This window comes from Cyprinodon tularosa, unplaced genomic scaffold, assembly GCF_016077235.1.
Source record: "Cyprinodon tularosa strain WSP-4 unplaced genomic scaffold, ASM1607723v1 ctg879, whole genome shotgun sequence".
Classification (NCBI taxonomy): Eukaryota; Metazoa; Chordata; class Actinopteri; order Cyprinodontiformes; family Cyprinodontidae; genus Cyprinodon; species Cyprinodon tularosa.
This window is the reverse complement of record NW_024039650.1, coordinates 43,271-68,524: the sequence shown is the minus strand read 5'-3', so window position 1 is coordinate 68,524 and position 25,254 is coordinate 43,271. Positions and strand designations below refer to the sequence as shown.

The 25,254-nt window shown below is 39.4% G+C and overlaps 1 protein-coding gene and 1 long non-coding RNA gene across 4 annotated transcripts in view; one reads left to right on the top strand and one right to left on the bottom strand.

The window, feature by feature from the left end:
- The window catches only part of LOC119775563 (zinc finger E-box-binding homeobox 1-like), a 92,553-nt gene extending 68,321 nt beyond the window's left edge, over positions 1 to 24,232 (top strand). For both annotated transcript variants that reach the window (XM_038273582.1, XM_038273583.1), the window contains exons 3-8: positions 11,516 to 11,674; positions 12,741 to 12,943; positions 13,553 to 13,670; positions 15,968 to 17,721; positions 17,809 to 17,965; positions 23,373 to 24,232. In XM_038273582.1, the coding sequence (XP_038129510.1) occupies positions 11,516 to 11,674; positions 12,741 to 12,943; positions 13,553 to 13,670; positions 15,968 to 17,721; positions 17,809 to 17,965; positions 23,373 to 23,944 (2,963 nt within the window). In that variant the 3' untranslated portion in view covers positions 23,945 to 24,232. The remainder of the gene's footprint in view (positions 1 to 11,515; positions 11,675 to 12,740; positions 12,944 to 13,552; positions 13,671 to 15,967; positions 17,722 to 17,808; positions 17,966 to 23,372) is intronic.
- LOC119775564 lies at positions 20,224 to 21,331 on the bottom strand. 2 transcript variants are annotated; one of them, XR_005279667.1, is made up of 5 exons: positions 21,317 to 21,331; positions 21,155 to 21,218; positions 20,925 to 20,978; positions 20,696 to 20,722; positions 20,224 to 20,598 (listed from the first exon to the last, which is right to left on the bottom strand). It is a non-coding gene; the product is annotated as an uncharacterized LOC119775564 (long non-coding RNA). The 2 variants fall into 2 exon arrangements; XR_005279668.1 differs by lacking the exon at positions 21,317 to 21,331 and having other exon boundaries at positions 21,160 to 21,173.
- Positions 24,233 to 25,254: the final 1,022 nt, after the last annotated feature.

Sequence of the window (25,254 nt, the reverse complement as noted above, 5' to 3'; positions counted from 1 at the left end):
GGAGTCCGGCTGGATTTACTTTCCATCTAAACATCTATTACTGCTCAGTCGCTGTTTGGATGGACTCCGAACTCTCGACATAGGTAACCAAAGATATTTTAGTTAGTTCATTATCTTTATTTTTCTTCATTACAGGAAAAGTGGGAAGTTTTTAATTTTATCTTTTTATTTATTTTTATAGATCTAAATCTAATTTACTTAAGCCCAGGATAATTTACTTTCAGATTTCAATTTCCACATCATCTTCCAGGACCTTTATATAAGTTGATAACATGCTTAGCAGTTCGGTGACAATTTGAAAAATGCCTTATGAATTATAAGCATGCCTTTTTTGACTGGCAAGCTTAAGAAGTTAGAAAAATAGTTGGCTTATTAATCAAGCTTGCAGATATTCATAATACAATTCAGTTTTTCATGTTTTTGTTACAAAATAGGTTAGGGTTATCACTATATACACCAGTATGTGGATTTAAATATTTATTGGGTTGCTGGGGTGTACGCCAGTTTCTCATAAAGGCCGACCGCCAGCGGCAGGGGAGATCGCTTCAGAAAGCGGAATAAACAGCTAATTAATGAGCAACATACTCATGAATTAAGGCTCATTTAGCACATATTTAATAGGAAATTTTACGATACATATTTTACCAATAATTATTAATAATTATTAAATATACTGGGGAGGTTTAGCCTCCCTAGTATTCAATGATAAATCACACACCAACGTACCATTCAGATAAATAATAAATAATATATATAAATTATAGAAACGGCAGTATGTATTTCTGTATTACACTGACATGCAGTGCAAACAGAAAAGATGCTAAACGCTTGTTTTAAAACCTCAAGTATCTAAAGTAAAGAGTTGGACATACACTGATTTAGGAAATATATTTTGCCACACGTGTTTAACACACAAAATATGCTAAATGAGGACTGCGTGGATTTTTTTATATCTGCACCATGATTTAATGCAATCATTTAGGCTCCAGTGAGCGAGCTGTATTACGGATGCTTTAGAGCCTAGTGGTATGAGTTTGTTTATCTGTGCGGTCTTTGATCAGATCAACAGATCCTCCTCCTCTCAGCCTCAGGGAGAAGCAGCCAGATGCTCATCCTTTTCTGTCTCCTACTTTCAAACCTTCGTCTGGGAGACCTCATTCTGACACCTGATCAAACTATCAAGACTATCACAGTGTTATTTATCAGGCAAACTACAAACATCCTTCAGGATGACTTCTTATAATTTCCTTCCTCTGCCCTACCAGCCCCTAAAAATTCAGTTTCCTCATTACTAGATCTAAAATATTTTCAAATTTCACTGATTTGCCAATAATGGCTGAGGCAGGTACGACCAAGACTCACAGCGCTCTAATCTGGTTTACTACCCCCCGTCCAAACACATGCACCGTTAATTACAGATTGTACATTGCCTCCAGGTTGAAGTGTGTGTATGTTTGTCTCATTAGTTGTATATCTTAATCCTCAGATGATCTATCTTCCATCCAGGATGTTCCAATACCAGCTCCCAATGGTCCTGATTGGGACCTAATGTTCATAAACAACGGATGGATCATGGATCCTGTTTTTCCTCATTAATAAAATCACTGTGCAACAAATAGTCTGAGATTTGTCTATTAAATATTTGTTTATGTTTGGTTGACAGATGCATCCAGTTTCATCTAGGGCTGAACGATTTTGGAAAATAATCTAATTGCGTTTTTATTTTTTAGCTTAATATTGCGATTACGTGCAATAATATTTTTAAATATATACAAACAAATCTGTTTCATAATAATCAGATTTATTTAAAGCTCAGATTACAACAATGATGGAAACAAATCTGTGGCTTTACCTTATCATCATCTTTTTATGTTTCATGATACATAAACATATGGACTGCACTCCTAAAGCACAGCCGGATTTTAACAGGACAGTCTATAAATAAACAAAGAAACAAAATAAGATACCAAAATAAAACCAAAATATTATTAACTGATCTCCAATCAGTTGCATCACACATCCAAAAGTGCAGTAAAAGTTTAGCAAACAAATGTCTTTTTACCTGCACAACACCTGATGTTGTGCAGCGTCTTCCACAAAAGTGACGTACTGTTTCTCTTTGGTACCAGACCTTCATTTGTTTTCAGAATCAGAAATACTTTAATAATCCCTGAGGGAAGGTTTTTGTTGAGTCTGAGGCCATTGTTCAGCAGGTTACTTGCATACGAGTATCGACTTTCCCTCTGTGGTATTTTGTTAGCAAGTCACCCCCGATCACCTGACCCTTCAAATTGTGGCCTTTGCAGTTAGAAAATCTCGTTTTACCCTATTGTGATAATGTTGCAAATGCAATTATTCATCCAGGTGTAGTTTCATCTACATGCTTTTTAGGAGTGCAAGTGTTGACTGAGCTAATAATGACGTTCATAAATGAGCGCCATCATTACCAGTGCTGCTGCTTATTGTTCATCTCTGCAAAGAGGTATCTCTAAGCTGCACTTCTGCATGAAAATTAATACAATTAAAGATTTTAGTAATAAAGTATTTAAAAAAAAGTGCCTAAATAAATACTTTTGCGCCACATGATGAGCATGAATTTACGATATGTCTGCTTTATGTACAGCTTTGAACTCCAGGCAGCTGTTAGATTTTCAGATATGGAACAAGGACTCTTTCCATGTATGAGTTTTGTCAAAGATAGGCTCTCTGTGTGTTTACATCTTGAAGCTTTCTCTCTCCGGTTCTTTTTCCTTAAAAGAGTTCACTTGGGAAAAACTCTTTAAATGACACTTAATAACTTATATGTATTAAATTACCCTGAAACATGACAGCAGGATTTTGATAGAAATTGTAATCTTACTCAGATCAGAGAAGTTGCTTAGAACAGGGGCTCCGCGACCCCTAGGGAGTCCATGAGGTACTGCATGAGGGTCACGAAAGTTTTATGTTGCTTAGACTTTTTTTTTTATATTCCCCCTGCAGTTTTTTCCACTAATTTAAATGGCTTTAAATGCACATTAACATGAATTCAACACACTAAACAGATAAATGGAGGCAGAAGATGTCTTTCAGTCATCAATGCACACATTCAGCGACACACAGGAGCTCTTTCAAGCTGGGCACCGTTTCATTCACAACACCTGTCCCATCAACCAGGAATCAGAATCATAAAGACTTTAATAATCTCAGGGAGGAATTACTTTCGTTACATTACTCCATCTGTAATAGAGTGACTATAGGACCAGTTTGATATAAAACAGTTTCATAGAATATATATAATTAGGGGGTCCACGCTCCATCTCGCCATCAGTTTGTGGACTGGAAAACGTTTGGGTCCCCTGGCTTAGAATTACAGAAGGCAGCTGCATAGCCCCGGGCTCACTTCTTGGGAAGTGGCCCCGATAAACAGTTAAAAAGGCATTTTATACATCTCCAGTCTGCCACATCATCACATCATTACGTCATACTCGTTAGCAGATGAGGAGACATCCATGGCTCCAGCCTTATCAAAATATTACACATTTTTGTTAGCTGAAGGACACCACTCTCATTCCATTATCCAAATATTTGCTATGTACCAAAATTAAGATTATAACTGTCTTAATTAGATAAACTATTGTGGAAAACATCAGTTCTGACATGCAACAGGCAGCTAATATTAAGGTGTAAAAAACTCACACATCATGAATGATAAATATCCTAACAGTTTACATTTTAATTGATTACCTTAGCAGAGAAAGAGTGACATAATATTTAAGCAGCAGAGGCAGAACCATTGACTTATTCACATGCAAAGTTTGACTGGCTTAGGGTTTGGTTTTAGGTTTTTATCATTTCTCATTGTCTTTTTAATTCTCAATTCTCCTATAACTTCTCAGCCTATGCAAGCATCTGCTTTCATTGTGGCTGCAGTTGGTTACAGCTAGACAGGAAACACTGGAAAACCATGGAGACGTGGAGAATGTGACACTCATTTCTCTGAAGCCTTGTTTCATTGTTGCTGAATAAAGCCTTACATGGTGGGAGCTGTGCTCCTGAGAGCTGCTCCCTCTCAAACATACCCTCTTACCCTCTTAGCTCAATCCTCTCCTCTGTGTGCTCACAGTTCAAATAGAGATTTATTTTCAGTTTGCTGTTTTCTTACAGTGAGATTTCTTTCCTTGAATGCCTTTTCCTTTTGGGATTATTTTCCTGTGAATGATCCAAATACAAAGTGAATGTTTTGGGGTATTAATTATGTTTAGACTTTGCACCCCCATTCTGTAGGCCTCGACTGTAGCATAATCTGTTGAACCAGTTTCCCGCCATCAACTCTTTTCCCCCCCTTTTTTTTTTAAACAAACCATTTTTAGTTATTGAGCTATAATCAGCCACAAAATAAAAAGGTAAATAACCAGTATCTGCAAAGCATTCAAAAAAAGTTTTGCCTTTAGTTTATTATTTTTCAATTGCAGAAGGTGTAGTTTTCCATGCAGGAGAACCTTTAAACCTTTGTGTTCAGTGTTGCAAGTATTGTAACAATACAGGGAAGGTTTGATACAATCATAGGCTATTTTCTGTATTATTTAATGATAAATTGATGGGACATCCACCTATTTTGTCCCAATTCTCTTAGAAGAGCCTCCTGTTAAAGCTCTCATGTAGCTCTTGATTTATTAGCACTCTGCTTTTCCTACCAGACTTTCAGTCTGGCTTTAGAGCTCATCAAAGCACTGAAACAGTTCTGCTGAAAGTCACTAATGAGATATTCAGATAATCGACTAAGGGCGGATTATACTTCTGTAAAGGCACACATCAGATGTTGCTTGCGTCTGGTCGCGAACCAGTTTTGCTGGTATGCTTCTGCACCATCTGTCTGGAATTTCTAGGGACACACAGCAGTTTCCTGCCAAAGTGCTAGGGGGAGCCTATTCAAGAACTCGCGAGAACTTCTTCAGGGGCGTCGGCGAGAGTGTTTATTTTCCAAAGCAACATGTCTGAGGCATTGTACAATTGGTTGTACTTCCGAACCTCGCCGTGGTTACCCATTGTTGTTATTACTCCTCTGTTTTTAAAAAGGGTGAGCCCCGGCACCGAATCAAGAAGGACGACCACAGAGACAGCCGGAAAGGCATACCAAGGACCATTTACAGCTGCTTTTTGTCTGCGCACTTCCACTTGAGGTCTGCGCAGGTTTACGACCCTCCGACACGTATTCAGGAGTTTTTTGAGATGCACAACGATGGTTGCAGAACCTCTGCGCGGGGGGGTGGTCGCGCACGGAGACAGATTTGACGGTTGCAGAGGCTATGCGTCAGAAGCATAAATTGGCCTTTAGATCTCAGTGCTGCATTTGATGCAGTTGATCATAATATTCTTTTAGAAAGACTTGAATATTTTGTTGGATTTAAAGGTACAGCACTAGACTGGTTTAAATCTGATCTATCTGATTGATTTCAGTTTGTTCACGTTAATGACATGCTCATGCTCTTACTCATGCTCAAAGGTTACCTGTGGAGAACCACAGGGATCAGTGCTAGGACCAATTCTCTTTACTTTATATATGCTCCCAATCGGTAGAGTTATTAGACAGCATGGGATTAATTGTAATGCTGATGATACCCAGCTATATCTGTCTATAAATCCAGCTGAAGCTAACCCATTACATAGATTACAGGCATGTCTGGAAGACATAATAACTGGGATGACTCTTAACTTTCTCCTTCTGAATGCAGACAAAACAGAAGTTATAGTCTTTGGACCAGAGTCTTTGAAAAAGAAACTGATTAGTCAGTCACTTCATTTTGATGGGATTAAACTGATTTCAGATAAAAGGTAAAAAATCTTGGTGATGTTTTTGATCAGGACCTGTCATTTAAACCCCATATTAAAGAGGTTTCTAGAATTTCCTTCTTTCATCTGTGGAATATTGCACAAATTAGAAATCTCCTGTCCAGGGGTGATGCTGAGAAACTATTGCATGCATTTGTTACTATAAGGCTGGATTATTGTAATTCTTTATCATCAGGAATTCCACAAACTGTAGTTAAAAGCCTTCAGCTGATCCAAAATGCTGCAGCCAGAGTTCTGATGAAAATTAAAAAGAGAGATCATATCTCTCCTATCCTGGCTTCTCTTCATTGGCTTCCTGTTAAATCCAGAATAGAATTTAAAATCCTCCTTCTCACATATAAAGCCTTAAATTGCCAAACTCCGACTTATATCAGAGATCCGATTGTAACAGAGCACTTTGCTCTCAATATGCAGGTTTACTAGTGGTTCCCAGAATTTCTAAAAGTAGAATAGGAGGCAGATCTTTTAGTTATCGGGCTCCTTTCCTGTGGAACCAACTACCAGTTTTAGTCCGTGAGGCAGACACCCTGTCTACTTTTAAGGCTATGCTTAAAACTTTCCTTTTTGATAATGCTTATATTTAGAGTGGCTCAGGTTATCCTGAGCTATCTCTATAGTTATGCTGCTATAAGCTTAGACTGCTGGAAGACATGGGGACCCCTATTTCATCATTCTATATCTAGTCTCCCAATCTGCAATATTTGTTAGTTTAATCTCTAACGTTATGCTCTCTCTGCCTATTCTCATCATAGTAGCTTTGCCTCGTCTGTTCCTGTTTGCCTGTGACACCATCCTGGAGATAAATATCAGCTGTGCTGCTGCCATCAACACGTCTGTAATAGATGCTGGAGCTTGGCCTGTTTTCCAGTGTGGTCCTGTTTCTCTGACTGTGACTGGCTGGATGTTCTCCCTTCATCCTCTGACATGGAGGTCGTCCGCCTGGCTGTGTGTTTCCTGGGCGTGGCGATGGTTTTCTTTTGAAAACTTTGAACCAATCTTACTGTATGATCTGGTGGAATTGTCTCCCAAAGTGCCATGAGTTGACATGTGTAAATTGGCACTATATAAATAGACTAAATAAAATTGAAATGTTTGGTTTGTAAGAACATTTCATTGGGGAAGCACTAAACAGATCAAATAAACACTAAAGTTGACATTTTGAATAAAAGCTCTTGAATAGGCTTTTTGCTGAGGCATAGAAAAAGCCACTGCCTGCTTGGACTAGTGTGATTTTTGCACAGGTGTCCTTATACCCCAAGTTTACAGATTTGGTTATCTGTGCAGTTCTCTCTCCATCGCTGATAGAAACCATTTAAATCACTGCCGTAGTTCTCCTGGCCTTTTGGTGCTGCAATGTGATAGAGATCTCTCCTTCATCATGGTTTAGAAATGGGGATCACATCTATTTTTGAAAGATGATGGAGAAATACGTGAACATTTCTAAAGACCAGATGAGCCATACAGGAAGCTGTGAAATGACCCATAGATTAAGTTGGCAACAACAAACGCCCCCTCAGGTTGTGTAGTTTTACTGACTGGAGGAAGGTCTTGTAAATCACAAGCAGTTTGATCCAGATTCAGACAGATTTCGGAACAATATTTGAGAGAAATAGGCATTTTATGTACGTAGTTAAGAAGTTTTAGATAATTGGATTTAGCTCATGAAATATGGAAGCAACAAAAGTGTTGCTATATTTTAGTTCCCTGTAATTCCCATTTTGAATAAAGAGATTTAGTTAATTCTTGAAAAGTTAAAGGCAGTGCACTTTTTTTTCTTTCCACTCTTCTTATCTGTCTTCCACAGTTGATATGGAAATGAGTCGCGTGTTTGTGGCTCTACCTGAAGTTTTCCAGCTGCACCTGCAGTAAAGTCCAGTTTGTTCCCTCCTTTAGAGAAACATTAACAAACCAGGAAGGAGTGGAGGTTTTTGCATGCGGAGGAGCTCTGGTGGTCGTTTAGGGAGAAGTCATGGAAGAGTCATGAGAACGTTGCTGTGCTGTAGAGCCACGGTGGAAAGCTTTGAAAAGCCTGGCTTGATATTTTTGGATTTCCTTCACTTTCCTCCCTCCCTGTTGGAGGTAAAACGGAGAGCAGCTGCTGTTGAATCGATCCTCTGGTGAGAGATTAGCGTACACTACTCCCCCTTGCAGTCTGGGCAGCACTGCAGCGTTAATCCATCCTGCTTTATAAATTCAACAACGGCTCTCAGTGACAGGTTCTGGCAAGGTACGCGAGTGCAGGGTGTGTGAGTCCTCTAGTGTGTGCGCTTATTAAGAATGTGTGTGCACATGTGTTTAAGTCCACCACATGATTTCCTGTTTTCATTCCATTCTTATGTCATACTGTGTGTTTCTGTCATTAATGCCTCAACTTTTGTGAGGCATTAAGTTTAATTGTGGGCCATTGTGGGAAAATATGCAGAGAGGTGTGGTCAGCAGGATGGAGGGGGTAAGATCCGAGCATGGAGGAGGACGGGTTGATACTGTGTTGGACGGATATGATGAAACTAGACAGAAGATTGGATGGAAGAAAAAACTGCTGGTTTACAAAGGAACTAAACAAACTTAAGGAACTTATCTGGCTGGTTTGGTAACATTTGCATGACCTGTTAGAGGAGGTCAAGGAATTGTATTCCTTGAAATACTTAGAAGTTAACCAGCTTGATAGCTTAGAGGCTTTTGTTATATCAGATGGTCATAATTTCTTAGTGGGAAAGCTGACAAAAAAATCAGCCCTTCCATTCACAGGGTTTGATATTATCAGTTCCCCTTTACAGGCCCATTTAGTGCTTCCATCAATTCAATTCAGTTTATTTATATAGCGCCAATTCACAACACATGTCATCTGAAGGCACTTTTCAGTTCACCAAATTGATTCCAAGTTTTCTATCTAAGGAAAACCAGTTGATTGCATCGACTCATTGACTCGAAGGCAATCCCTCACACTAAGCATGCTTGTAGCAACAGTGGAGAGGAAAAACTCCTTTTTAACAGGAAGAAACCTCCAGCAGAACCGGGCTCAGAGTGAGCGGCCATCTGCCGAGGCCGACTGGGGTTCAAGGAGACAGAAGCAGAGATAGAAAAACATAGAAAGAAGAAGAGATACAAAAGGTAACTGTAAAAAGCGGCCCCATCCAGGAAACACACAGCTTCCATGTCTGAGGATGAAGAGAGCACATCCACTGTCAGAGAAACAGGGCTACACTGAAAAACAGGCCGATCTCCAACATCTAGAAACAAAGGTGATGATGGCAGCAGCACGGCTGATATTTCTCTCCAGGATGGAGTCACAGCCAAACAGGAACAGACGAGGCAAAGCTACTATGAGAAAAAGCAGAGTGAACATAACGTTAGAGATTGAACTAACAGATTCTTTACACTTTGATGGATCCAAAATTTTGCTTATAAGCATAATTTTCCTCATGTTTTGAGGAATATAGCCCCTAGAGAACATTTCTGACCTACTTTCTAAAAAAAAATGGAAAAGAAAAGCTTTAATATAATGACAGTGGAGGAGATCTTAGCATACATTCTCAGAAAAATAAAGTTCAATAATATGCAGAGGCTATTAAATACATGGTGGTAAGAGAGTGGAGAATGTCCAACATTTCTGTCCTTTTGCTGAAGACTAAAGAGACACTGGAGCATCTATTAACACCTTGGGATTCCTTCTAACTCATTATTTTATCATTTTAAGAGTCTTTCATATCTCTAGACACAGATTATAAGAGCAGAAAAGTTTCTTTGGCTTAAATAATTTGCTGAACCCTGATTTAGACTGCCTGCATCATAAAGCCAGTCAACCTCTTTATTTCCTCACCAGTGCATAAGTTATAAGTGCATATAACCAGAACTACACTATTATTCTGATGTTTTATTTTTAGAACAAGCATTACATAGTTTTTTTTTATTAAAAAAAAAGAATATTTTACGGTATATAAGAGTAAGGGTAATAAGGGAAGATGGAGGAGTGAATACACTTAGGTAAAGATGGAACCCAGAAACGTAGACTGACTGAGTCTCAGGGGGGAAATGAGATTTAGAAAGCTTTTGGATGAGATCATGGGAAGCTAAGATTAGTGTTTAAAAACCAGCTTTAACAGGGCTTGGCCTGATCCTGCCTCTTCATCAAGGTTCTCACAAGCAGGGCTCAGCATAAACAGGTTCTATAGACCTCGATGCACACGCACATCTGCACCTGTCCCTGACACAGCTCAGCAGGAAGAGGCGTGGCCCTCAGCTCCACTTCTGCCTGCATTTATAATGCATCATTTCCATAGCAGCAGTTGTGGCAGTTTCACTTCACTGCTCATTATCAGTGTTTTCACACAGAACATGAAGTAGCTTCTCTGTCCCAGTTCCTTTTTCATCCGCTGCTCCAGGCTGCAGCTTGTAGTTAAAAGCAGATGGTTGTTTTTTTTAAAAGGAGATCATGCAAGTCCTGATTTTAAGTGCTGAGATCTTTATAAAAGAAGCTGAAGTTTAGTTTTTTAGCATTGTGGCACTAAACTCATTTCCTAATCGCTTTTCAAACCTAAAAAACTAAAATAATGTAGCTACCTGCTAAAGATTATTAGAAAACATTGTAATTATTATGGTTGATATTCAAACCCCAAATGTTCCTGTAGTTTGTCAAAACATGTCATTTATTGGATTAACATAAAAGTAAACTTTTTAAAGAGAACATAGTAAACGATTCCAAATTTCAGTATTTGATGGTTTAGAGCAGAAATTGAACGAATCAAATACAGCGTAGCCCAAAATTACGAGTTTTTAAGATGTTTTTTTTACTGCAGACTTCACTTTTAATGCCAAATCAAAAAGATCACAAAAACTAAGATCACCCCCCCAAAAAAATTGGCCTTATTAAAATGAGGTCTTTTTATTTAAAGGATTGGCTTAGAGATATGGGTCTCTGTGTTAACATATATAAACATCAGAGAAACAGGTAGTGCTGGATTAGTAAATTAACTTTCTAAAGCTCTCTGATCTACTTAAAGGGTAACATAAAAATAAAAGATGTTTTAGCGACATTTTTCCTTATCTTAACAAGTTCCACATGCAGGTGGTTCTGTTAAAAGCAATTTTTAACTTGGGATATTATATCCATTCAATAGCTTTAAAAAATGTAAAGTTTAAAGCTTGCCAAAATGTTTAATTACATTTCAGTAGTTATTGCCCTGTATAAAAGGCACATTATTGCCTTGTACATTAAGAAATTAAAAGACATGACTTTCTGAGTTTTTTATGTTTATGAGACCGTTTTTATTTATTTATTTATTTATTAAATCATCCTTAAAATGATTGTTGATAGTTGAAAATATTAATCAGAGTACGTTTTGTAAAAGGCTAATTTTTAACCTCTGACTGATGTTCAACTCAGGAAATTATTCATAGTAATTTGGCTCCCCCTAGTGGTGGTTTTTCAATTGAACATTAAATCAGAACTGTTGCTATTGTTGGATCCTTGCCAGAAAAAAAAATAAAGCTAAAGTAAAAGGTTTAAACCTTTATATACATCAGTGAAATAGTTTTATTTATTTTTTTTTATTTATCAGGTAGGCACAGACACAGCTCAAAGATGAAATGAACTTCCATCCAGCTGTTTTTATCCGAGTGATCATGTCTAAACATTTGTTGGATAAACTCCTGCTGAAAAACTCCCATTCTGTTTGCATTTCAGTGAAGGAGGAGTGTGTGTCAGAGGAGGAGGAGGAGGAAGAGGAGGTGAAGGATGCTCTTGTGGAGAAGATTCTCCAGCAGGGAGATACAGCCATCATTTATCCTGAAGCCCCAGAAGACGAACAGAGTCCGACGGAGACAGCAGACGCAGATGAAAACGGTAACAAAACCCTGTAACACAGTATGATTACATAAAAAATAACAAACCTTTTGATTGCTTGATGACTATTCCAACAAAACGAGAACTTCTTTATCAATAGGATGAACTGAGCAACTGGAGAGAGCAACTGTTAACTACTAATTTAAGAGTGGGTAATGAAGCGCAGTGTTAGTGATCAACTAGAGATCAATTTAGTGTCATTTAGGGTTCAACTGGAGATCAAAGTGAGGCTCTTTACCTCTGCTGCTGTCCAATCAGTGCATAAAGCAGCTCTGTATATTACAGTAAAACTATGGTGGAACCTGGAGTTCAAAGCTTTGGATTTATTCTTCCAAGTCATTTTTTACCTGCCACCTCAAAACTTTGCTTTTAACATGTCAGGCATTTGGGTTTTGAAATTACTAAGAAGCTCCGTTTAAGATTTTTTCTGTTCTTCTTAATTTCAAAGAGAAATAGATGCATCAATCCATCTTAATTTTAATTACCTTGTACTTTCCTAACTCCTCTGCTGTTCTACAACTTCCTGAACCTCCATCTATGACTGCTCTATTTTTAGTCTGTCCCTCCTAAAAGAACATAACTATTGGTTTTCTGTTCAAGTAGCTTATATTTAACTTTTTGTATAAACTGCAATCTTGTGTCTATTTGTAAGTAGCCATGAATGAAAGCATCTTTAAGATCCATAAAGATTGCGTGCTTCTAATGCACTCTAATTTCGACATTTTAAAACAGAGATCAAACTAATACCATAATTATTTCTCACTTATAGAGTAATCTGATTTCCAACTGACAAGTTTATGTTTTGATTTTGAAATAGAGGGGATTTCAGTGATTTAATTATGGGGTATACTTTAACGAAAAACTAATTCTGTTTTTAGGGAAACTACAGCTTTAGCAGAAGCAAAACTAGAAATGAGCCATTTTATATTTGACACCAATTTGCTGGAGCATTGTTGACATAATAAAATGTTTGTCAGCTCTTCTGGAAAGAGAAGAACAGGCTGCTTCATCAGATAAAGAAAGGCAAACCTCAAGAACGTCTCACTTCATGTTTTCTTCTCATTAGGCACGCCCGACAGCTTCTCCCAGTTGCACATTTGCCCATACTGTTCTCGGGGCTACAAACGCAACGCCTCGCTAAAGGAACACATTAAGTATCGCCACGAGACCAGTGAGGACAACTACAGCTGCTCGCAGTGCAGCTACACCTTCATCTACCGCTCGCAGCTGGAGAGGCACATGAGCCACCACCGAGGCAACAGGGAGCAGGTAACACCTCACAGCCCCAAGTTGTCAACTCGCACCTTTTAACAAGGCACAGGACGCCACAGGGAGACTGAAAGCAGCTTGGAAAATGAATAACATCTAATTTCAGGAGGATTTGATCTTTTCATGAGTCAGTAATTGTTATTTAATCATTTTAAATCTCGATTCCTCCCACAATAAACTGTAATTATGCAGCAAATGCACTCCGATATAATCTGACACATGCTTAAAAGAAACTGCAGGCCACTTTTGGATCAACTATGTTTATTAGTTTTGTTCTGTCCTGACTGAGACATAGACTGACCAGGTCCAAACAATCAATGCCTGACATGACAAAGTACGACCATCTTTAGGCTCAACCCACTTTCTCATTCATCTGAAGCCAGCTAATCAGTAATCAAATGGTTCATACCTTGTGAAACACGTCCAGCATCAACCAACAATGTGCCACATCATGGATTTAATCATTTCAATCATCACGTCTTTCACATCAAGTTTATTCTGTATTTTTTTCTTTTAACTAATAAAAAATACAGAAATGCATCACAAAAAGGAAAAAAAAAAAATATTTATGCAAACGGATTCTCTGAGCATGTCTGTTTTCTCTTCCAGCGTCACGTTTCCCAGTCCTCAGCGGGATCAGGAGGAACCCGCAAGTTCAAGTGTACCGAATGTTCAAAGGCCTTTAAATACAAACACCACCTAAAGGAACACCTGCGCATTCACAGTGGTAAGGAGCTCACAAGATCCCAGGAATCGACGTTCGCTTTAGCTCTTATTGCTAAGTGATGCTGGCTGATTCTTTTCAACTCCTCCTTAAAGAAGGGGAATTTATTTAATTACATATGAACCGGTTGCAGGTTTCTTGCTAATCACTGATTCTGGATCTTTTAAAAGCCTAAAATACTGATTCTGATTTGATCAGTGCAGATTTTTCTTTTAGCAGTCAGTTGTTATATGATCACAAAACTCTTTAAACATTTTAATATCATCTTACTGAAAGGCATTAGTTAGTACCTGTGAAACGATAAAATCTTTTTCTATGTTTAGAGCATTGGTTTTCAGTCCTTTGCAGAGGTAGAAAAGATCTGTGGAAAAGAACAGATTTACATCGAAGTATCGGCCAGAATTAAGAAAATGGAGTCATATAAATGGATGCACCTTTATATTAAATGGCAGGGATGAGGTTTAAAAAGCACTATCTAATATTTATTCCAAAAACCAATGTGATTCTTCGTATTGCTACATAAGCCCCATTTACACTTACCTTTTGAAACCATGCCGAGATCGGCCCGAGCACGGTGACCGAGGTAACTGTTTTGTGTAAATGAGATGACATGTGTTGTGAATTGGCGCTATATAAATAAACAGAAATGAATTGAATTGAACAACTGAACCGGACCGTGCCAGACACAACAGAAAAACGCTAAAATGGTACTAGTTCATCAGTAGGGCTCGGCGCCTTTACGTTCTTGCATAGTTCTCAGATAACAAAGAGCGCGTGAACAGACCGCGTCATCTCCTTACAGTCAGTCTTCGTAATCAGGAAACTTCAGACATTCAGAAAAATACTAGCTTCCCATCCGTGCATCACGATTTCCAGTAATGATTCTGCTTAGCAGTGTAATGAACCTCAACCTCTATCGTTTTTTCCTGCGGCTGTGATTCATTGATATTGTTTGTCGTATCCTCTTCCCAAAAGCCAAATCTGTCAAGTAAATTCACCAAAGGCTGCCTTCTTTGTCTGACTCTCCGCAAACAACTTAAACGAACTTCTTGAATGTTACGGGCGCCTCCATGTTGGTTTGCTTGTTTACCTCTAGGGAGCAGTAGTACTGTAGATGGCCACTAGGAGGCGAGGAACCATCTTAGCGTGGTTTGCAAATGACAGCAGGGAAACAAGCTCAACACAGATGGGCTTTCAGAGGCTAATGTAAATGGAGCTATAGGCTCACAGTTGTATAGGTAGTGTAGTCGTAGACTGTAAGATTGGGCGATTGGACAAATCTATCGAAGGCAGACTAAGCCCTTCAGCTGTTTTTTTTTTAAGAGCAATTATTTTGTTTATTTCTACAGGTTGAGACGTAGCCCACAAAAAAAAAACATTTTTTTTTGTTGCTATTTTTATTGGTACACACAAACTTCTTCCTGCTGCAGTTTTTTTCCCCAGTACCACTGTGTAGCAGCGACTTATCTATTTAAACCGGAGACAGAAAGAAAGAACCGATCAAAGACTAGCTTATTCGTTTTTTGTCCAGCCGAAGCAGAACCAGAGTAGAGCCATTTTGTAGATTTTGACTGAATAGTGTGTTTTTATGGATTTGTTTTACTGCATGTATTGTCTTCATATCAGGTGAAACAATGTTGACATATTCACATTTAATAATATATAAAACAACATAAGTGTAATGTCGTGTTGCAACCAATCAACTGAATAAGAAAGATAATGACCCTTTAACTTTTTAAGTTGCCATCAACTTGATTTGCTCTTCTCTTGGAGTGTTTTCGCTCCAGAAACAGGGGATCTGTAAATGAACATGACCCTCGTTCCATTTACAGATCTATTGATCACTACAAGGTCGAATGTGAAAGCAAAACCACTTTTGCAAGAGAACTAAACTATTGTTTTTTTATTCAAATCAGTATAGTTTTGTAAGAAATGCAAATTTCGACCCTCCTCCTGGTATTAATGAATGCTGAAACATTTGACCATTTACAGTTCTTCACTTTGCATGAACTCTTTATCTGCACCGCTAAAGCAGCCAAGAATTAACATTAGCAACCGACATTCAAAGAGGCTTAAAATGATTGTTTTGCAATATTTGCCATCTTTACATCAATATAAACAGAGATATTTATTTTCATCCAACTATAGTTGCCACTGGCACCAAAAATATCTGGGCCAATATTTTGTCCCAGTCCAGTAGTAGCAGGATCAAAGGGCAACTGATGGCTGAATGAACAATTAAGAACCTCCATTAAAACACCTTTTACCAATTTATGATTTGCCATCTTTGTCTCTTCCAGGTGAGAAGCCATACGAGTGCTCAAACTGCAAGAAGCGATTCTCCCACTCTGGCTCCTACAGCTCCCACATCAGTAGCAAGAAGTGTGTGAGTGTAACGACTCCAAACAGTGTGACTGTAACGGTGGTTAAGACCACGTCTCCAAGCACTCAGACTAAACCTGTTGCAATCGCTCCAGCACGGGTGGCTGTCAAAGAAAAGACTGAAAGCAAACCCCTCCAGGAGCAGCTGCCCGTCACACAGATCAAATCCGAACCTGTGGAATACGAGTGTAAGCCGGTCATGCCGGCACCAGCAACTCCGACGGGGAGTAATGGAGTTGTGAACGGAGGGACGGTGCAGCCGGCAACGGCCCTCCCTCCAAACGTGGCCATGGTGGTACCAACGGTGGGCCTCATGTCCCCGGTCAGCATTAATCTGAATGACCTGCAGAGCGTGCTTAAGGTGGCGATGGATGGAAATGTGCTCCGCCAGGTGCTGGGTTCAGCCAATGGCGTTGTGGCACAGGGGAAGCAGGGGATCGTTGTCCAGCAGCCACAGCAGCAAATCATCAGCCTGCCGGCCTTTGTAGATCACGACGGTACCACCAAGATAATCATCAACTACAGCATCAGTCCTGCAGCCGGCACCAATGCTACCACCCTGCCCACACCAATCCTTATCAAAAACAACCCTCCCTCTGCTCCAGATGTCACCACCGCAACTGCTGCCACCCCAGCCCAAACAAAGCCAGATCGACCTCAAACACCTGAGGTGACAGACCTCAGTGTGAAGAAAACCCCGGCAGCGGAGCCTATCAAAGACATTCAGACAGAGGCAGCAACTGAAGAGGCTAGGAGAGAGTCAGAGTCCGCTAAAGTACCTAAAGCCAACAGCGCCAGTACTTGTTTACTGTGTGATGACTGCCCCGATAACCTGGAGGCGCTGCATCTACTGCAGCATCACAAAGCAGCCAATGGTGAGGCTGTGGACTCGGCGGCGTTGGACCCGTCTTTTGCCGATCTGCTCAGCGAAGCCGGCGTGATGTTGGAGGAGCCGCCAGTGGACGACCTCCTCTCGCTCCTCAAGACTTACTTCTCCTCCAACGCCAATCCCAGTGAAGATGAGCTAGCAAAAATCTCCAGGTCCGTCAGTATTCCTGTGGAAGTGGTCAGGAAGTGGTTTATCAAGATGAACTCTGGGAAAAACACGAGTACATGTTGCACTGAGGAGGCGGATCCCCCAAAAGAGACTAAAACCACAAATTCCAACTCGGAGGACACCTCGGATGACAAGGAGAACATCACCCAGGAGGAATCAGACAAAGTTCTGCCACCCATCAGCTCCCCGTTGGACTCCCCGTCTCTCAGTGGGGATCTTGTTATTGTCAAAAGTGAGCCAGAAGACCCAGAGGAAGTGGACTCCCAGGCAGAGCCTCTGGACCTGTCTCTTCCCAAACATGATGTTACACCATTAGAAAACAAAAACACGCCTGTTGTGAAGCAGGAAGAGCAGCCACTGAACCTGACCTGCTTGAGGAAGGACGGTCAGACGGTCTACGTTACCACACCTCAGAGCAGTAATCCTGTCAACATCGTCACTGCTGCCCAGCTGCCAACCCTAGTGGCCATCGCAGGTCAGGGAACAGTGGGCTGCCTCAGTGCCATCAACACCAACACAAAACGAACCATCCTCATCCCTCAGCTCACCTACACCTACGCTGCTAACACCGGCAACGCCACTGGAGCCAAGACTGTTGTACTAAACGGCCATAAGGTTGGTCCTGCTGTAGCTTTTAGTTGGATCTTGTGTGCAAACAGAAACTTCTGTGGGGTTATGTAGGAACTGTGTTTTGTTCTGCAGGAGAAACGTTCAGAGAGCAACACAGACGGCGCCTCCTCGGCAGAGGAGCAAGAGACCAAGAAACGACGTCTGGAAAACGGCGTTTATCCCTGTGATCTGTGCTCCAAGGTCTTCCAGAAAGGCAGCTCGCTGCTCAGACACAAATATGAACACACAGGTATTCCCTCACACTGAGATTCACTTTACATTCAAAATGGACCAACCTTAACTCTTAAGGCGCCATCCTAAAAACGACTTTTTATTTTCCATTAAAACAGCTAACTTTGAGAGCATGTAGAACATGGCATGGCCTTTAAAGCTGTTCTTTTAGAGTTTATGTTACAAACCAACAAAAAGTTGTGTTCTCCTCTCTGATACAGAGGAAATTATAGATTTTGTTTTAAAACTGCAAAAATAGATTCCTTAAGATAAGAGAATGAACCCTTAATTTTAATTTGTAAATAAGATAATCTGCCAATGGATTTAGTGCTTTTACCCTTAAAGTAAAATGATAGTGGTGCATTCACAACGAACGCGATCTGGGTGTTAAAAAATCAAACACTGGTGTAGTTGCTGTGACGCCTCTAAACTCTAGTTGTTTATCTGCTCCTTACTGTCATAACAAGCTAGAGGGCAGATTGGCTTTATTTACTTTGATAAGTTTGAAGAATAGTTTTAAGATGTTTTTAAGTGAGAAAGTCCACCTCCAAGCATTCTCTGTGCAGTCAGTTCATCAGGATTATGATCCTATACTTCTAGTTCGGAGCGCCAGACCTCCAGCGTACTGGCTGAAGTACACTTCGCTGCAGCAAACAGAAAGGGGCGGGGACGGACCACTGTCAGTCTCATACCTTATATGGAAATGGGACCATTTCATTCCGGAACTGACGGAGGCGCTAGTGACACTATTTTCTGTACCGACCGTTTCATAATAATTATAATAATAATAACGTATTTTATTTGACAACGCCTTTCAAAACACCCAAGAACACTTTCAACATTAAAAATACTAATTAAACAGTAAAGAAAAGGCTACAAAACGTGATATGTCACGTGGCATGTCTTTCACGTGATATGTCCCTTTTTTATTTTGAAATCTTTATTTAAAATTATCTTAGTAACAAACAATCTAAAATAAGCAACAATAAGGAATCATTATGGAGATGTATTTATCTATCCTTACACCCTATATATCTCTAACAAAAGTCATAAAAAATAAGATAAAATCAATATTTTGGAGACAAATGTACATTACATTAAGAGCACATTTATCCATCCATTAATTTTTATGAATTATCCTCAAGTGGGGTCATGAAGGCTGCTGACCCTGGACAGATCCCCAGTCCATCGCTGATTAAGAAAACAGATATAAACAAATACATGCTGGTGCTGAAGTTCAAATAATATATTTTGATGTTGTGAACGGTACTCTTAAAATAAATAAGTTAAAATCTAAAATATAATAGCCTTTGGCTTATTTAATAAGAACTAGATGGAAAAGAGGTTTGGTCTGTAAAACATTTAGTCGACAATTTTGGCCAACTTAGTACGTCCATTCACGGTGCACTTTTGTTGTTTATTTGCCAAATATTTTTTTCTTATTATTCTCATTGTGAATATAATTTACAAACAAACCAAAGGACTTTTGAACTTTTAACAAGTGCCATTCGGTAACTAGAATATACTTGGTTGCAGGTGACCTGGCTCAATTATTATCTCCTATAATGACTCCAGCTCAACTAGTAAACTGACTGGTGTCCCACTATTCCATTTAGAAATACCATATTAATTTTATCAATTGCAATAAATTCATGAACTGCACTCCAAAAACATGAATATCCAATTGTAGCAAAACCCAAAGTGATTAATTAAAACCTTAAATGTAGCTTCAACCTGGAAAGACTCGCACAGAAAGTAGGTTTTAGAAAGTTCATTTGGCAATAATCTTCAACTTTCTGATCCCGGCAGTAGACACTGTACTGGTAACCACCAGAGAGAATGATCTTTTTTCTACATGAAAACCTTTTTGAATAAAGTCTGTCTTCATCTCACCTGCTCAGCCAATCACCTGCTCAGGTGCCTCCCTCCCAGCCTAACGGCGCCGGTCTCAAGTCCTTCACCCTTCATAAAGTCCAGCTTGATGTGTGCAACTGCTCCTCACCTGAGCTTCCATCACCTCCACCCTGATTACACCTTCGCTTTGCTCGTTTAATCTTATGTTTGTATCTGAACAATATGTTTCTGCAACTTATTTTTTATTACATAAAACAAGTTGATTCTAACTGTTAAAACATAAACAACTTGTCTGTATGTCAGGTTTGTAAAGAAAATTTGTATTGATTCCAGTCATTGTTCAAAAATGTATAGGAAACATTGTATATTGCAAGTTATTAGCTTTGCTTGCATTTAAAATTTTCCAATTGTTAAACAACGCTGTTACAATATATTTACAACTACTTTATTGGTTCTACTGTCTCTCCAACAAATTACAGCCACAATGTAACTTTGTGGAAACGACACCATTTCTATGAAAACTAAATGATGTAAATCAACTGAGCTACAACAAAAGGAACTTTCAAAAATGTAAATAATATTGAAAGAACACATTATGAAAAAGGAGGACTGCACAAGTCAAAAGGTAAATATTCTTTATCAGAAACGATTTCAAATGGCATGTCACAAAAAAACTAACAATATGTGACAGATTGTGGAAAGCAACTTATATTTTCTTTGAATTCAATGTTGGCACTCAGGGCAAAGTCCAGGTATGCCATCACAGTAGTAACGAGGGTACTCTCCTCTCCTCCGCATCTGAAAATAAAAAAACAAACAAAATAAAAAACAGGTGCATTGCAAGAGTGTAATACAGGAAGAATGGATGATACATATGATTATGAATGAATCTTACCTGTAAGATTGGCGGTATCCTTTCTACCTGCATGGTGAAGAGCATTAAACAATAATTAATACTTTATATCTCTCAGTATCTTATCCTTTCATCTCTAATGATATAAAAAAAAGTTGTCCAAATAATGAATTTTAATAAAAAAAAAAAATCATTTAGGGTTTTAGTCTCATTTGCACATAAAGATACACAAATCAAAATTACTAGTTATGTGTAAATTTAAAAAATGAACCTCAATTTGTGCCTCGGCTCCTTTGGCATAGGTGTGGTCATCAGCACACAGAGTCTGTAAAAATACAGATATGTTCTAAGTGAAAGATGAATGCAAGTCCAAATAACATCAAAACTGCTTCAACCCTTTTAATTCTTCTATACTGATTTTCTTTCAGACTTAAAAAAATGGACATAATACAAATTCTATGACTTAAAACAACAAAGTGATGAATTTTAGCTACAGCTTACCTCACATTTTGCCCTCTCATTAACTTTTTTCCGCTTTCTCTCCTTTTGTAGTTCTTCTCTGGACCTTTTAAAAAGGACAAATTGAAGGTTTTCTTAAAAAACTGAATCTAGAAAAGCGTATTAATTTACTATGTGAAAAAAATTTTAAGAAGGTAAAATTACCTTTTGTTGATTTTGTGGGTTTTGCATTCTGGATCGTGTGCCGAACACCAGTGCAAAAACTTTTCAAACTTCTTTCTTTCTTCTTCCTTTCCTCTTAACCCCGCGTCTTTAAGGCATTTATACTAGTGATTATGAAAATAGCGCCCCCTTCATTTCCGGAATGCAATAGTCCCATTTCCAAATAAGGTATGGGACTGACGGAAAGGTCCGTCCCCGCCCCTTTCTGTTTGCTGCAGCGAGGTCCTTCTCTACTGGCTGGCAGCTCTGGAAATCCCCACTGAAGACTCTCTGATGCGGCCCGCCTGTGGGGGATTTCCCTCCGCCGTTCGTAGTGGCTGGAAGTGAATATAAAGTTCTTAAGTGTGGGGTAAAAACGTACATAGCCTGACGGTAAAATGGCGAATCCGTCCTTAAAAACAAATGAGAGCAGAGCCTCTTTCTGCTCACGTTTCAACGAAAACCCAAAGTCTAATCCTTCCAAAACTGATTCCAAAGCTGAGTCAAACGAGAACTGTTCAATAGTTGTCGCCGTCTTCCTTGTTGTGCTTTCTCAAACTCTGCGCAACTTTGTCGTCATGCCCTTAAAACCCCGCCCACTTTGCATCCAAATACTCAAAACGCATATCTGCGTTGTGATTGGCCCGCCAGTTCTAGGGCCTGGGGCATTGATCGAGGCTAGACCAATCACAGGCAAAAATGATTTTTGCCGCTGGCGGGTGGGGCTAGTTATCTAGGCTAGCAAGTACCATAATATACAATCGAATATTTTTCTTCAGCAGGTTTTAACATTTTTAGTTAATTTCAGTAAAATGTTTTAGTAAATTAAACAATGATCAGAGCTCGCTCTCTTTTCCTTGTACATACCAATCAGTTCTCCCGTTTTTTTCTTTTTGTTTCTTTTTTTAAACCTTTGGAGTTTAACCCCTTTATATGTATTTATTTCCTAGATAAACTTTCCTGGTTGGTAAAAAGTTAAAATTATTGAACTCCAGCATTAAACACTCTTATCCACTGCTCCTGATGCTCAGACGCACCGCTGGACCCCTGCGCACGGTCCCCAATAGACTTTGCATGTAAAACAGATGCTTTGATGCCCACAATGCATTCGGTGTGAATGCACCATCAGATTTTATGGACTTGAAAAAAAAACTGCAGTTGTTTCTTTCTATTTTAAATGTAAATGGTATTGTTTCCTTTGGAAAAGTGTCTCACATGCTCAGTTCAAGAAAAAAAAATCTCCACAGTGGAGTCCAGTGTTGTAAAGTTGTCAGAGTCAAGTAAAAGTATAAGTACCTCTCCAAAATATGACTTTGGTAAAAGTCCAAGTCACTGACTGAAATGTTACTCCACTAAAAGTCTTAAAGTATCTGAAATGGCTTGTACATAAGTATAAGAATTACTGTAAAAATAGATGTGCAGTTTGAATTTACATTTTGGTAAACTTTGAAAGTTAAATTCACTTAAAATAATATAAACAATATAGGATAAATTTAGACTGGCTTTGCGAAACAGGCGTATCCTATTGGTGCTGATGAACAAGCCCAGGCAAGACCCGACTTTGTAGTCAGTAGGTGGGGTCAAAACACCAAAACACTTGCGTTTCTCTCGCTCTCTCATTTGTTTTTTTTTTTTGGTTTTGTTTTTTTTACTTAGTAACTAAACCAAACATTGAACATGTATTGGAGTAAAAGTATGCAATTAAGTTCGTAAATGTAGTGAGGTAAAAGTGAAAGTTCTCAACAAAAATGTATACTCTTGGAAAGTATAAAGTACTCCAAAATATACTTAAGTACAGTAGTGAAGTAGCACAAGTGCACTGCTCTAACCGCTAGGTCAACACTCCCCCAAACATACAAAATCTGAAGGTTTTTCAAGTTTGCATTAAAATAATTATTCAATACAAAGTAATATCAAGTTTATCTTTCTTTTAAATGTTGCAGGAAATGAATTGAAACCACGATGAACAAAAGTGCTGAAAATGTATTTCACCATTTTAGCTTTTAACCCTTTTAAAACCATTGGTGTTTTCAACATTTCTCTCTTGTTTTTCCTGCAGGAAAACGGCCCCACGAATGCACCATCTGCAATAAAGCTTTCAAACACAAACACCACCTGATCGAACACTCCAGGCTGCACTCCGGTGAGAAACCCTACCAGTGTGACAAATGTGGAAAGCGCTTCTCTCACTCGGGCTCCTACTCTCAACACATGAACCACCGCTACTCCCACTGCAAGAAGGACTGGTCGACCCTGAGCTCCAGGTTGGAGTCACTGAGAGGTCAGCTGGATCTGAGCAGCCCCAGCGGAGGAGCTCTGTCAGACAGCCGCACCACCACCCCACAATCCCAAATGGACTCAGACGAGAGGGAGAGTGAGGATGAGGACGAAGAGGCCATGTGTGTGGACGACATCCGGGTGGTACAGGTGGATGACGGTGAGTGCGAGATCTATGAAGGTAACTTTGATGACGAGGAGGACGAAGAGGTTGAGACTGGGCATGCGCAGGATTTGTTTTGCGATGTGGTAGAAGTGGAGTTGGCGAACGAACACATGGAGGGCAACACGTTGGAGAAAAAACATGAAACGGAGGAATCTGGAGGTGCAGGAAAGAAGAAAGGGGCAGACTGAAGTAGAGAGGGACAAAGCAATCAGGGAGCTCATGGACAGCAGCGAACTGTCGGAGGAAGAGGCGACAAACAAATGAAGGAAACGACGGCCTCGGATTTGTTGTCATCAAAGTCTTTTTAGACATAAACCACGTCAAGAAGCAGCAAGTCTCGGAAGTTGCCTAATCTTAACGGTCCACTACTGTGTACAAAAACCCAGGTGTGCCTGAACATAAACAGAAAAAAAAAAACAATACAGTGACTTTTCTATTTGTGAAAAATGAATTATTCATGTTTTAAAGTGTTTATAGAAGTTCAGATTTGAAGTAGTACTATCTATCATTCTGTTAGACTTGTTACTGAGACTTCCCAGGGTTTTTTTTGTTTTTTGTTTTCTTTTTCCTCAGCCAGTCAGTGTTACTAACTTGTTCCTGTTCCTGAAAAACATTTTAACCTGTAAAAAGAAAGATTTCTATACCTTTTTATTGCCAATGAATTTTCCTAAATCAGTATTGAATTGAGTTCTACGAACAAAAAAAACCTCTGCACTACAGTATTCCTAGTTTACCTACGGATACATGCCTCATGCATCGTATGCCCGTCAGTGTTATATATGTGCGCTAGCTGGCCAGATGTTGTCTGTGTTAGTGTTAGTCTTTGCTAGCTAGCTTTATGTTTGTTTTCAGTTCCAACTGTTAGCCTTAAGGAAAACGTGGTATTCCTGGGGACGGGGTTGTGGGCGGGGCGGGACGGGACAGGGGGTGCCTGGGTGTGAGAAGTCGGCTTCTTTTTGCCATAACCAAATTTAGTCCTATCAGGGAAGGAAAGGTCACAACCTCAAAGCCAGCATCAGTGCTTCTGTTTTGCAGCCCAGCGAAGCTTGGATGGGCCGGATGTTTCAGAGCAGACGTCTGCCTCCAGGCTCGGCTACGGGTCCGAAACACACACGCTCAACCTACCAAGCTTCTCCTGCTTTCGGTTTGACATTATTTTCCATGTCAGTGTTATCAGCTTATATGTGAAGTTAAAGTGTATGTGAAGGATCAGGTCGTTTCCTGCTCCACCCCGATGCCTCCAGCCTTATGCAAGACCTGTGTGCTGTTAAAAGTGCCATTGAACAGTGTTATTTTTTCTTTACATGTAGCCAGTATAAATTTCCTCTTATTTACACGGAACCCACGTTGGTTAATGTTTGTTAACTTGCATAGAGCGGCTAAATGTCACAATATAAAGTATTTTTAAATGTTTTCACCATTGCAGTATCACAGTTACTTTTACTTCTACTCCGTATTTTTTTTTCTAAATTAAAAAAATTAGTTGGCAAAGTAGAGT